Source organism: Lipotes vexillifer, unplaced genomic scaffold (assembly GCF_000442215.2).
Source record: "Lipotes vexillifer unplaced genomic scaffold, Lipotes_vexillifer_v1.1 scaffold690, whole genome shotgun sequence".
In the NCBI taxonomy this organism is placed as follows: domain Eukaryota; kingdom Metazoa; phylum Chordata; class Mammalia; order Artiodactyla; family Lipotidae; genus Lipotes; species Lipotes vexillifer.
The window spans coordinates 10,971-24,757 of record NW_006798376.1 but is presented as its reverse complement, the minus strand read 5'-3'; the positions used below and the strand labels follow the sequence as shown (position 1 = coordinate 24,757).

General features: G+C 38.5%; 1 protein-coding gene across 1 annotated transcript in view; it reads right to left on the bottom strand.

Moving 5' to 3' along the window:
* PCDH15 (protocadherin related 15) overlaps positions 1–8,314 on the bottom strand; it is a gene marked incomplete at its 5' end in the record, with an annotated part of 299,765 nt that extends 291,451 nt beyond the window's left edge. The window contains one exon of the mRNA XM_007470315.1: positions 8,202–8,314. Coding sequence (XP_007470377.1) covers positions 8,202–8,314 — 113 coding nt within the window. The remainder of the gene's footprint in view (positions 1–8,201) is intronic.
* Between the last annotated feature and the right edge of the window lie 5,473 nt (positions 8,315–13,787).

Below are 13,787 nucleotides of genomic sequence, written 5' to 3'. Positions count from 1 at the left end.
GATCATATTAATATTGCCGAGTAATTAATAATTAAAATAAGTGCATTCTACTGCTTCTTGACCCTTGTTATACTATTATATTGCTTTAAAACCTACAGAAACTTCATTTATTTAGACTTTATTACTCTAAAAATTAAAGAATACATAGTCTGACAACAGCCTATTTATGACAATTACTAAAAATATTTAAGAACTTGCAAAACCATAAAATAATTTATCAGATAAAACACAAAGAATTGTTTTGTACCTTATACAACTGATTTGTTTGTAATGCCATAAGCATAGTGAAAGAGTGCATTTGTTTGGAAATAAAAACATTTTCTGTTTGACAAAAAAGAAAAGATATCTTTACTAGACAGACTATAAACAATGCACTCCCAAAGGGGTTTATAATATGACAACAAAATAATATTGACACAGTTCCCATTTAGAAAATATTTTTCAAGTACATTCTATCTTCATTTGATGTAAGAATATGCCCACCGGGCTTCCCTGGTGGTGCAGTGGTTGAGAGTCCACCTGCCAATGCAGGGAACACGGGTTTGTGCCCCGGTCCGGGAGGATCCCACATGCCGCGGAGCAGCTGGGCCCGTGAGCCATGGCCGCTGAACCTGCGCGGCGGGAGCCTGTGCTCCGCAATGAGAGAGGCCACAGCGGTGGGGGGGCCGCCCACCGCCAAAAAAAAAAAAAAAAAAAAAAAAAAAAAAGAATATGCCCACTGTGTTTATAACTTATTGCACTGAAAACATGAATCCTTGGAGCTTCTGTATATTTTTCAATAATCAAAATCTTTCTCTGTGCTTAAAGCTTGAGATATAAACTGACACTAGAATGACTAAGGCAATTTTGAATGATTTAAAGAAGAAAAAGCCAGTTGCTCCCAGAGAGACCAGATTCAGAAAACTCCTGCCAAGCACAGATATATCACACTATTTGGCTGGTGGTTTAAACATGAGAATCATCTTGGCTATAAATAGCATGGTGAGCCAGAGACAAAATTATGATTGTGATGGTGTAGTAACTTTTTTCTGGAGTGCTTCTAATTCATGTTGTATTCCCCTTATTTTGCCCTGCCCTTAACTTCCTCATCTAGCAAACGTTTATGCTGGATTCTGATTCCATTCCCACAGAGAGAGTATTCTCTCCACTAGGAGAAAGCTCTCTCCTAAGGTGCCTTTGTGAACTGGCTGACTGGAATAGTCCATCCTGGAATATATGAATTTCAGAAAATCATCAGCATACAAAAAAAGTCTGTCTCACTAAGTGAGTTATTTTTCAGAGCCTGGAAGGTAATGAGAATGGGAGTTTTTCCTATGTACTCGTCTGTTCTTGAGAAAAAACTAGTGGAAAGACCTGTTTAGCTTTCAAGTCTTTAGATATACCCTTTTAATTTCATTTTCTATGCAACAACCAAGAAGCCTATGAAGAAAGATTACTTGAGAACATTCATGTAGGAGGGTTAAGGTAGTTTCTGTGTGTGAAGGGGTGTGTAGTGGGGAGATATGGCAAGGTCTGCTCAGAGTGTCTTTCACGTGAACATTCTACAATATTTAGACTTGCTGCTGTACTCTTACAATGACCTTTGCAGACAAGAGGGCCTTGCCAAAATCAAGGGACTGGGATGAGAATGGATAAATTGCTTCTCTTCTTCCAAGCAGTTGCAGGTCACCTTGTGAAGAAGGAAGGAGGCCAAGTAAAATATCACTTCTGTGTGTCTTTTGTCAGCTTGCACATTTGGACAGCCACTATATTCAACTGCTGTATTCTATTTCTGTTCTAAGTAACCTAGCAGGATGAATAAGAACATGAGAAAAGAGGATACCATATATTCTTTCCTTGTATTAATTTCCATAATTGTCATAATAGACAATTAATTTAGCCTAGTACTTAGAAGTTTTAGAAATGCGAACAAGCAGGAGTAAACAAAAGGATACAGTGTTCTTTTTGAAGAAACAAACATAATGTTTTATGTGACAATCTACTAAACTGAAAAAAACAGAACGTAAAATTAAAAGATGAACATCTAGCAAATGTATCAAATATGTCAGTGGATTTCTAAAAGTGTATTATTCATTAAGACATCAATGGAGGGATTGTTGTTTCATTACTGATAAGAACTAATACCTGCAATTTCTGTGGGATAATTTTCCCTAAAACATAGAAAGGACTTTCACTCTTAATGGACTTAAACTTCCTTACCTTATAGATCTTGCTATTGGGCAGAGGAAGTGAGCTTACTTTTCACTTAACTGCTGAACTAAGATGTAAGATATGTGTATTTTATTCTTTCAATGGGAATCCATAAGAATAGGGAGAGGCATATATAGCTAGAATATTTCCAGAATTATGAAAGTATGTCATTTATAGAATTTGTCTTTCTTCTTATGGCTGGACAACATCAGCTCTGATTTTTTTTTTCCTTATCATAACCCTGGCTCACTGAAAGATCCTACTCAATCTTCCTCAAAGGGAGCATCTAAGCCCTTCTTCTCTCCTTTTAATTTCTCTATTTGTGTGTGTCTTTTTTTTTTTTGATAAACTGACAAACCATACACCACAGCAGAATGATAGTAACTTATACTTCACATTCTCCTTAACAGATTTAAAGAATTTTGATAGCTCTCTCATGTCCATGGGGGATGCCATCCTTTTAATTTGAGAAGTGATGACTGATGATCTGTGACTTCTTACTCTGTCTGTCCACCCCTAATGCCTGATCTTTCAAATCAACAAAGTTTTCTGTTAGAATTTCATGTAGTGGGCAATTTGTCAACTGGCTTAAAGGCAATATGGAGCAGCATGATCTATTTTTGTGTTAGCAATATCTATTGGCAATGTGGGGAGATGGACAGGATGCATGAAAAAGAGGCTAAAATCTTAGAGATCACTTGTATGAGATGACGGGCCCTGAGGATGAAACCTAGAGAACTGCAGTGGGCATGGAGAGCTGGGGGAGACATTCAAGAGAAATTCCAGATGTATCTGGATACGACTTGAAAAGTGAATGGATAGGGCCATACAGGAGCTGGTGTCTCAGAAGAACTGGGAACTCCTAGCTTGGGTGACAAGCTGATTGTAATAGCATTAATTGAAAGAAAGAAGCCGAGGTTTCAAACAGATGTATATACTTTACTACGTTAATTTGATGCAATTGCAAAATACTAGGAGTAGTTATTCAGCCAGTACTTGGAAATACAGATGTAGAAATCGGAAGGGAAATATGTCTAAAAGTGCAATTTCCATACTTTCCATACCTCTTCCTTGAGGCAGAGCTTTCATACATTTCTGTCTCCTCAACACCAAGCAAAATATCAGGCACTTAATAGGCACTCAGAAAGGATTTGGCAAATTGAAAACTAGCAAATGCCATATAGCTTAAAGATGGTGAATCCTAGTTACCCACTGAATTCCTAAGCAGTAAGAAAAACTGATATCATTATTCAAATAGAGACCAAATATTTTCTAGGGTTGTGGCATTAGAGATTCATGTGTAGGATCAAGGGCTGTAGTCACTGTTCTTGTAGGCCTAAATCATTTCTTGCACGCTGTTGTCCTGTGACTCTCAAATTACTAAAGCAAAGTAACTCGCCAGGAGAACTGGCAAATTAACTCTACTATTCAAGCTCACCAGTTTCAATTCTGTGGCTCATTGTCTGTGTAAAATATGTATATTTTACTTAGAAGGAGAATTTTTTGTTTGTTTGTTTAAATACAGTCATAAATAGCTTTAAACTGTCTTAATATAGGTATGGCTTTTTTCCAGGGATTGAATTTATTCGACAAGTTCCTTGCACCATTATTCTTGACAGAGGCAGGATAAAATTCTATCAAATACAGGCACTTTCAAATATATGTATTTAAATGCAATGAAAATGCAGTACCCAAATCCAGCAGCCTTAAAAGATTTACTGTGCCAGGGAGAAAGCCATTACAAGAAATACGTATTGAGCACTTTTTTTTTTTTTTTTTTTTTGCGGTCCGCGGGCCTCTCACTGTTGTGGTCTCTCCTGTTGCAGAGCACAGGCTCCGGACGCGCAGGCTCAGCGGCCATGGCTCACAGGCCTGGCCGCTCCGCGGCATGTGGGATCTTCCCGGACCGGGGCACAAACCCGTGTCCCCTGCATCGGCAGGCGGACTCTCAACCACTGCGCCACCAGGGAAGCCCTTGAGCACTTTTATACATTGTACGTGGATAGGCGTATGGGCTTGGGCCACAACGTTGAAGAAATATATTACAATCTGCCCTCCCTCCTATAAAGGTCAGGGGAAAATAAACAGGCAAATTCTATATAGAATGATCAAAGCCACCACAGGGACTAGTAGGATGCAAGGAAGGGCTTCCGATCAGTGGTCATGCCTTTCCAGAGGAACTGTCTGTCTTAGCATACAAAGCATCAATGAAATATCAGTGTGAATTAGACTGTTGATTAAAAAAAAAAAAAGGAGGAATGATTCAGGAAGAACAGCAAATGTCTGGAGGCTAGAAAGAGCATGGTGTTTCAGGCAGTGCAAGTGGTTGAGTATGGCTGGCAGAGAAAGTATGCAGGGTGACTGATGAGAGCTTAGGCTTAATTATGCTCATTATGTGGAAAGAAAAGATGTTAAAGGTCAGCCTGCTAGGCAGTATAAGTAGGTCAATGAACAACAACATGAAAATCAGAGGGACCATGATACAGTGATATTTGTGGTATCATTGTGACCCTTGCTATTAGTTGTTAATTAAAGAGATTTAGACATGTACTTCCCTGGTGGTACAGTGGTTAAGAATCCGCCTGCCAATGCAGGGGCCACAGGTTCGAGCCCTGGTCCAGGAAGATCGCACATGGCGCGGAGCAACTAACCCCGGGCGCCACAACTACTGAGTCTGTGCTCTAGAGCCTGCAAGCCACAACTGCTGAGGCTTCATGCCACAACTACAGAAGCCCGTGTGCCTAGAGCCTGTGCTCCGCAACAAGAGAAGCCACCGCAATGAGAAGCACGCGCACTGCAACAAAGAGTAGCCCGCACGCGGCAATGAAGACCCTATGCAGCCAAAAATAAATAAAAGAAATAAATTTTTTTAAAGTGAGATTTAGAGAAAAAAATTATGTTTGAGCAACTGAAAGACAGTGAATTATTGATAATTTATCCATTTAATGCTTGTATTAGATGCCCAGAGTATAAATATATAAATTATTAATATTTTTTAAAAATACTGCACTTCTAATAATGAAGATGAATGTTGTGGACTTTGTTAGAGACACTCCATGCATGAAATAATTCATCATCATCTAGAATCTAAAATGTGCTTTCATATTTCTATTGCATAATTGTTTTTTGCTGTATAACTATGGTGACTGCATAACCTTTCATCCAAACGGGCACATTTTTGAGGGTGAAAGATGTGTTATAAATAATTACACAAGGACAGTAGGCATAAACATGAACTGTCCTGGGCAAACCCAGGACTGGCTATAATTTTTATTCAAAATGTGTGTTTCATTTTAAAGTGTGCTTAAATGATTGCAATTATGTAAAATTTGGAATAGTGTTTTAAAATGGAACACCCTTTTCTCTTTTAATTAGATGTGTTTTAATCCTTTAATATTCTAAAGTTGGTGAACTACTCCATTTTGCCTTCCTAGTTTCACCTTCACATTTTTGTCAGTATACTTAGTAAATAACTGGCAGAAATAGATAAAACGAAGATGATAAATTACTGATTTGTGACACCAGCTGTTAAATGTGCATACAGCTTTTTAAAGCAGAGTTCTTCAAAGTCTAAAAGAGGATACTTCATTGTATTTTATTTTTCCTTAGCTTGCAAAACAGAAATTGGGATCAAGTCCAATAAAAATAATTATGGCCAATGAAAAATGAAGCATTATTAAAATAAGAAAAAGGGAAGAATTTGAAAGACTTACTGCAGAGGAGAACTACCAGACTGTAGCACTTCAATGGATCCTATACAAAGACACAATACTCAGCTAATATTCAAGCAAGTGCCACATTATTATTCTCACAGATTGATGCCTTTGCTTATCCCCTTGACTACACACAAAACACAATAATTGGAATCTAATAATGTCGGTAAAAACTTCCATTAATAATATAAAGTTTTATTAAAACAAAAAAAATTATCTGTGGCCTGTCCCAATTGATTTTTGTTTCTATAATTGATAGACTGAGTTTCACTATACCTGGGTACACCAGGACAACTAACTTTGATAATAAAGAAAAAAAACTGATTTCAGATTTCAAGTGGGGCAGTTTGGAAACAGTGCTTTGTCAAGTTTCTTAACTCCCACAGAGTGTAGCACCACAGGGCTCCAGGTAGATCCACAGGAGACAATGGAAACACATTTTGGAGTTTTATATAGTCCAATGATAATTAAAATAAAACCGTGCACAACAGTGAGAGGCCCGCATAACGCAAGGAAAAAAAAAAAAAATAAAACTGTGCAAGATGAATCTCATGCGTGACTATTTTACATAAATGGTAAAAAGAGCCTTTCTTTGTTGAATGACTCCCAAACCCCTACTGAATGAAATCCAAGGAAATTGCAGTCGAACATAACGCTCTCTCCAAGGTCTGGCTCTATACCTCATTTCCCTGTTAACTGCTTGTAGCCTGGTACATCATGCCTCCAAGCTTTTGCTTCTGTTCTTCCTTATGGTCAAACATATTTCCTGCTTTCATTCATTAGCCAAAGCCATCCAATACAACACTGAGCTTGGGATAATCCCCAGAAAATCTTCCCTGAGTCCCAGATTAATTTAAATGTCCTTAATCTGTGCTTCGTTAGAGCTTTTACATTGCCTTCCTGTTAGCAGTTGATGTGTTGTATTTGATTTATCAGCTTATGTGATTCTTTCCCCTTCTAGACTACCCATTCTTCAAGGACAAAGAAACACTAAATAAATACAGAATCTAGTGTGTATAACATAATCGGTGCTAACAAAGTATGTCCTAATTTGAGCTAAAATTAAATGTATCGATGTATTATTGTTTGCAGTTGCACTGACAGATAATTAAACCAGAAAACCATTTCTAAGGAACTGCATGTTGGTGAAGTGAAATAAGTATGGCTTTAGCTTAGATAAACTTAAATTTGAATTTCAATTCTGCTGCTTATTAGTGATGTAACTCTGATTCAATCACTTGCCCTATCTGAACTTTAGTTTTGACATTTGTACCCATAAGCACAGTACTAAGTACTAAGGTTGTGGCTATAAAATATACATAAAACACCTTGTACAATGTACATGCTCAGTAAGCTTCTTTACTTACTTCCTTTTCTTTTAACACTTCTAAATTTAAAAAAAAATGCCATAGGGCTGCATATCTATATCTATTTGTTGCATGTTTAGATATGAAAAAGTCAGACAATACACACTAGACATACTGTGTGTCCTTGCTTATTTCTGTTCTTTTACTTAAAATGCTTTTCTCCTAGCCCCGATCTCTATTTGGTAAATTCATACTCTTCTTTCACTGCTCAGCTCAAATCTTACCTTCTCAGTAAAGTCTCTAAGAATTAACGGATAGATCATCTGGGTTTCCACAATACCTTTGTAATGATTTTATTACAATATATTATATATTATTAAATCAAAATTGTAATGCCAAATGGATTCCCTTAGCTTTGAAAAATTTTGTGGTTGAAGATCATTTTTCAAAATAAATAATGAAACATATACTAAAATAATTTCTGGACAAGCAAGTTCTTTTCTTTTTAGTTTTGAAAAAGCAATAACATTTAAAAACATAACACATTATTAAAATAAAAATATATATAAATCCAGGCACCTTTTTAAATACATTCATTGGTTAAGCTTTTGTGGTCAAAAATTAAATCCACTTGGTAAAAAACAAACAAACAAACAGAAAACAAAACCTAAACTAAATGTTAGAAGATGTAATATAGTATGTAGAATTACATACATTTGACCAAGGCATTTATTACATATAAAAATATCAGTATTTGAATAGCACTGTAATATAAAAAGTTATGTTAAAGAAAAGCAACACGATGTATTAGAACTGTTGCACTTCACCTTTTTAAAGAAAAATTGGCTAATTGCAGTTCAAATTAATTTTAATTTTTATAGCTTAAAAGTCCCTACAGTAGCCTCTAGAGGATTCACTGATAAACACAAGAACATTAGAACATTAGCTATATTTATAAACCCAAGAACGTTAAGCAATTAGTTAAATTTACCTTAATAACCAAATCAAACTTCTGGTGAAAGTCTCTATTTACTGGCTCCAGGAGACTAAGTTCTGCAGTCCTTGGATGCATATGAAAAAATCGTGGGTAATCCTCAGGAGTCCCTGAAAGACATTGATATTTCAGCACTTAATTGAGAACAAAAAGTAATATGTGTATTTGCTACATCTATTTCCCTTCATTAACTGAGGAACAAAATCATAATTTTATTAATAAATTAAGTTTCAAAATTATACAGTCCAGGGAAAGCAGATGCAAATGTGGTATATCATTCATTAGTTTATGAGTAAGAGGGTGAAAATACTTGTTTGGATGATTTTCCAAATATCTTTTATTAAGTGAGTGCTTTAATTAATTTGAAACTTCACCACATAAAAGAGATATAAAGTGTATTGATAACAAATTTTGAATTATAAAATTGTATTTTAGTGGTACATAAATCTTAATTATAATCTGCATGGTCTTTCACCATATCTTGTGACAATGACTAGTAATTTGTACCAAATATCAAGTTGCTTGGAAATTAAAATAAGAATATTCTGTTCTAGCTGGGCAAATATTTTCCTTAAGATAAGTATTCAGCTAAATAAATGAATCATATGAAATAAATAAAATATTCTGAATTACTCAGTGTCTAGAGAGGATATTTCTTAAATGCAGCCATTTTAGTGAGTTGAAATTTCCTTGAACTGTATCATCTTCCTTTGTATACTACAACATTCTTTTTTTCCAAAGTGAAGATAAAGTGGAAGTCAAATCCTATAACTGTGGAATATATGCATTTAGCATAACAATAATGATAAGAATAAAATAATATGGCTGCCAATTATTGAATCCTACACTGTACTAAATGCTTTATATAAGTAATCATTGATAACTCTGTAAATCATTCCCATTTTACACAGGAGAACTTAGGAGATTTGCAAAATTAAGTAATTTGTCCAAAGTCAAAGAGACAATTTCAGACAGAACTTGCATTCAAATCTAGGCTGACGCCAAACATATCCAAAAATGCGTTAATTGCTATACTGTTTTGCTTCAACTATGAGACAAGAAAGAAAATTTTCCTGGGCATTATGTGAGGGGAGAAAATGTATGCCAGTAAAATAGACTTTAAAATCCAGAAATTAGGGCTTCCCTGGTGGCGCAGTGGTTGAGAGTCCGCTGCCGATGCAGGGGACACAGGTTCGTGCCCCGGTCTGGGAAGGTCCCGCATACCGCGGAGCGGCTAGACCCGTGAGCCATGGCCGCTGAGCCTGCGCGTCCGGAGCCTGTTCTCCGCAACAGGAGAGGCCACAACAGTGAGAGGCCCGCGTACCGCAAAAAAAAAAAAAAAAAAATCCAGAAATAGTCAAAATTGCATTTGAAAATTGATATTATGATAAAGGAGTTGTCTCAAAATGATAACGGAAAATGGACTTTTGAACAGGAGCATTAACCTAATAGGAGAGACAGAAAATGATAAAATTGTGTCTATTCTTCATACCATATACTAGAGTAAACCGCAAATGGATAAGATATTCATGCACAATAAGCAATAAAACAACATAAGAGCTAGTAATAGATGAAAACATGGATGAATTCTATTCTAATATGAGGGTGGGCATAACTTTCCTACCTATGGATCAAAATAAAGAATTAATAAGGAAAATGAGTGATAAATTTAATGGCATTACAAATTGCAACAATAAAGTAAAACTGCAGGTGACAAACTAGGGAAACATTTGTATTTACGTCAGAGACAAAGGCTCATATCCCTAACATATGTAGATTTTCAAATTAGAAAAGTAAAAGATCACCAATATATTTTTTTAAAAGTTTTGGGATAGAGAATGAACAGACAGTTCACAGAAAGAGAAAGGCAGATGACTCTTGACCGCACACAAAGATATTCACCTTTATACATAAGAAGAAAAACTCAAAACCACACTGAGATTCTATTTCTCTCTTGCTCAGTTGGCAATGGTCCAAGGTGGATGCCAAAATCCATGAACTGAATTTTTGCTAATGATCCCACAATTTTTCCCACTATACTGGTTCAAATCTCCTTATTCCTCTAATACAACTCTGCATATATTTTCCAAATGATTCTTCCTTGCCCGTCAGTCTCTCCATGGTTTTCACTTACAGTGTTTGCTCATTCAGAGTCTTGTCATTTCATTCTTCTACCACTGATAGCCTCCTAAATCTTCTAACATCCCATTTACTTATAATCACTGAAATGAACTTCACTTGAAATAAATGCCACTTTACTCTCCCAGTTAGCTAGATACAATTTTTACTTATTGTTTACTGTGGTGATCCCCAAAGTAGGAATGAGGAAAAAATATCAAACCTCTTGGAACAGGTTAAGATGGCGGAAGAGAAACAGGTTAAGATGGCGGAAGAGTAAGACGCGGAGGATCACCTTCCTCCCCACAGATACACCAGAAATACATCTACACGTGGAACAACTCCTACAGAACAACTACTGAACGCTGGCAGAAGACCTCAGACCTCCCAAAAGGCAAGAAACTACCCACGTACCTGGGTAGAGCAAAAGAAAAAAGAATAAACAGAGACAAAAGGATAGGGACAGGACCTGCACGAGGGGGAGGCAGCTGTGAAGGAGGAAAGCTTTCCACACACTAGGAGCCCCTTCGCGGGCGGAGACTGCAGGTGGCAGAGGGGAAAAGCTTCGTAGCCACAGAGGAGAGCACAGCAACAGGGGTGCGGGGTGCAAAGCAGAGAGATTCCCGCACAGAGGATCGGTGCCGACCAGCACTCACCAGCCCGAGAGGCTTGTCTGCTCCCCCGGCGAGGCGGGCGGGACTGTAAGCTGAGGCTCGGGCTTTGGTTGGAGCGCAGGGAGAGGACTGGGGTTAGCGCCGTGAACACAGCTTGCAAGGGGTTAGTGCGCCACAGCTAGCGGGGAGGGAGTCCGGGGAAAAGTATGGACCTGCCGAAGAGGCAAGAGACTTTTTCTTACCTCTTTATTTCCTGGTGCGCGAGGAGAGGGGATTAAGAGCGCTGCTTAAAGGAGCTCCAGAGACGGGCGCGAGCCGCGGCTAAAAGCACGGACTCCAGAGACGGGCATGAGACGCTAAGGCTGCTGCTGCCGCCACCAAGAAACCTGTGTGCGAGCACAGGTCACCATCCACAGCCCCCTTCCGGAGAGCCTGTGCAGCCCGCCACTGCCAGGGTCCCGGGATCCAGCGTCAACTCCTCCGGAAGAACGCACGGCGCGCCTCAGTCTGGTACAACATCATGCCGGCCTCTGCCGCCGCAGGCCGGCCCCGCCCTCCGTGCCCCCGCCCCGGCCTGAGTGAGCCAGAGTTACCGAATCAGCGGCTCCTTTAACCCCGTCCTGTCTGAGCGAAGAACAGACGCCCTACGGCTACCTACAAGCAGAGGCAGGGCCAACTCCGAAGCTGAGCCCCTGGTAGCTGTGAGAACAAAGAAGAGAAAGGGATTTCTCTCCCAGCAGCCTCAAAAGCAGCAGATTAAAGCTCCACAATCAACTTGATGTACCCTGCATCTGTGGAATACATGAATAGAAAACGAATCATCCCAAATTAAGGGGGTGGACTTTTGAGAGCAAGATTTATGAATTTTTCCCCGTTTCCCCTCTTTGTGAGTGTGTATGTGTATGCTTCTGTGTGAGATTTTGTCTGTATAGCTTTGCTTCCACCATTTGTCCTAGTGTTCTATCCGTCCGTTTTTTTCCTCTTAATAATTTTCTTTATTCTTCCTTTCTTTTCTTCTTTCTTTCTTTCTTCCTTCCCTCCTTCCTTCCTTCCCTCCTCTCTTTCTTTCTTTCTTTCTTTCTTTCCTATTTCCTCCTACTTCTACTAATTCTCTCTACTTTCTCTCCCTTTTATTCTGAGCCGAGTGGATGAAAGGCTCTTGCTGCTCCAGCCAGGAGTCAGGACTCTGCCTCTGAGGTGGGAGAGCCAACTTCAGAACACTCGTCAAGAAGAGACCTCCCAGCCCCACATAATATCAAACGGCGAAAATCTCCCAGAGATCTCTCCATCTCAACACCAGCACCCAGCTTCACTCAACGACCAGCAAGCTACAGTGCTGGACATTGTATGCCAAAAAACTAGCAAGACAGGAACACAAACTCACCCATTAGCAGAGACGCTACCTAAAATCAAAATAAGTCCACAGACACCCCAAAACACACCACCAGACTTGGACCTGCCCACCAGAAAGAAAAGATCCAGCCTCATCCACCAGAACACAGGCACTAGTCCCCTCACAAGGAAGCCTACAAACCCATTGAACCAAATTTAGCCACTGGGGACAGACACCAAAACAACGGAAACTACGAACCTGCAGCCTGCAAAAAAGAGACCCCAAACACAGTAAGATAAGCAAAATGAGAAGACAGAAAAACACACAGCAGATGAAGGAGCAAGATAAAAACCCACCAGACCTAACAAATGAAGAGGAAATAGGCAGTCTACCTGAAAAAGAGTTCAGAATAATGATAGTAAAGATGATCCAAAATCTTGGAAATAGAATGGACAAAATGCAAGAAGCAGTTAACAAGGACCTAGAAGAAATAAAGATGAAACAGACAATGATGAACAACACAATAAATGAAATGAAAAATACTCTAGATGGGATCAATAGCAGAATAAATGAGGCAGAAGAACGGATAAGTGACCTGGAAGATAAAATAGTGGAAATAACTACTGCAGAGCAGAATAAAGAAAAAAGAATGAAAAGAACTGAGGACAGTCTCAGAGACCTCTGGGACAACATTAAACGCACCAACATTCGAATTATAGGGGTTCCAGAAGAAGAAGAGAAAAAGAAAGGGACTGAGAAAATATTTGAAGAGATTATAGTTGAAAACTTCCCTAATATGGGAAAGGAAATCGTTAATCAAGTCCAGGAAGCACAGAGAGTCCCATACAGGATAAATTCAAGGAGAAATACGCCAAGACACATATTAATCAAACTGTCAAAAACTAAATACAAAGAAAGCATATTAAAAGCAGCAAGGGAAAAACAACAAATAACACACAAGGGAATCCCCATAAGGTTAACAGCTGATCTATCAGCAGAAACTCTTCAAGCCAGAAGGGACTGGCAGGACATATTTAAAGTGATGAAGGAAAAAAACCAGCAACCAAGATTAATCTACCCAGCAAGGATCTCATTCAGATCTGATGCAGAAATTAAAACCTTTACAGACAAGCAAAAGCTGAGAGAGTTCAGCACCACCGAACCAGCTCTACAACAAATGCTAAAGGAACTTCTCTAGGCAAGAAACACAAGAGAAGGAAAACACCTACAATAACAAACCCAAAACAATTAAGAAAATGGGAATAGGAACTTACATATTGATATTTACCTTAAATGTAAATGGACTAAATGCTGCCACCAAAAGACACAGATTGGCTGAATGGATACAAAAACAAGACCCATATATTTGCTGTCTACAAGAGACCCACTTCAGACCTAGAGACACATACAGACTGAAAGTAATGGGATGGAAAAAGATATTTCATGCAAATTGAAACCAAAAAAAAACCTGGAGTAGCAATTCTCATAATAGACAAAATAGACTTTAAAATAAAGACT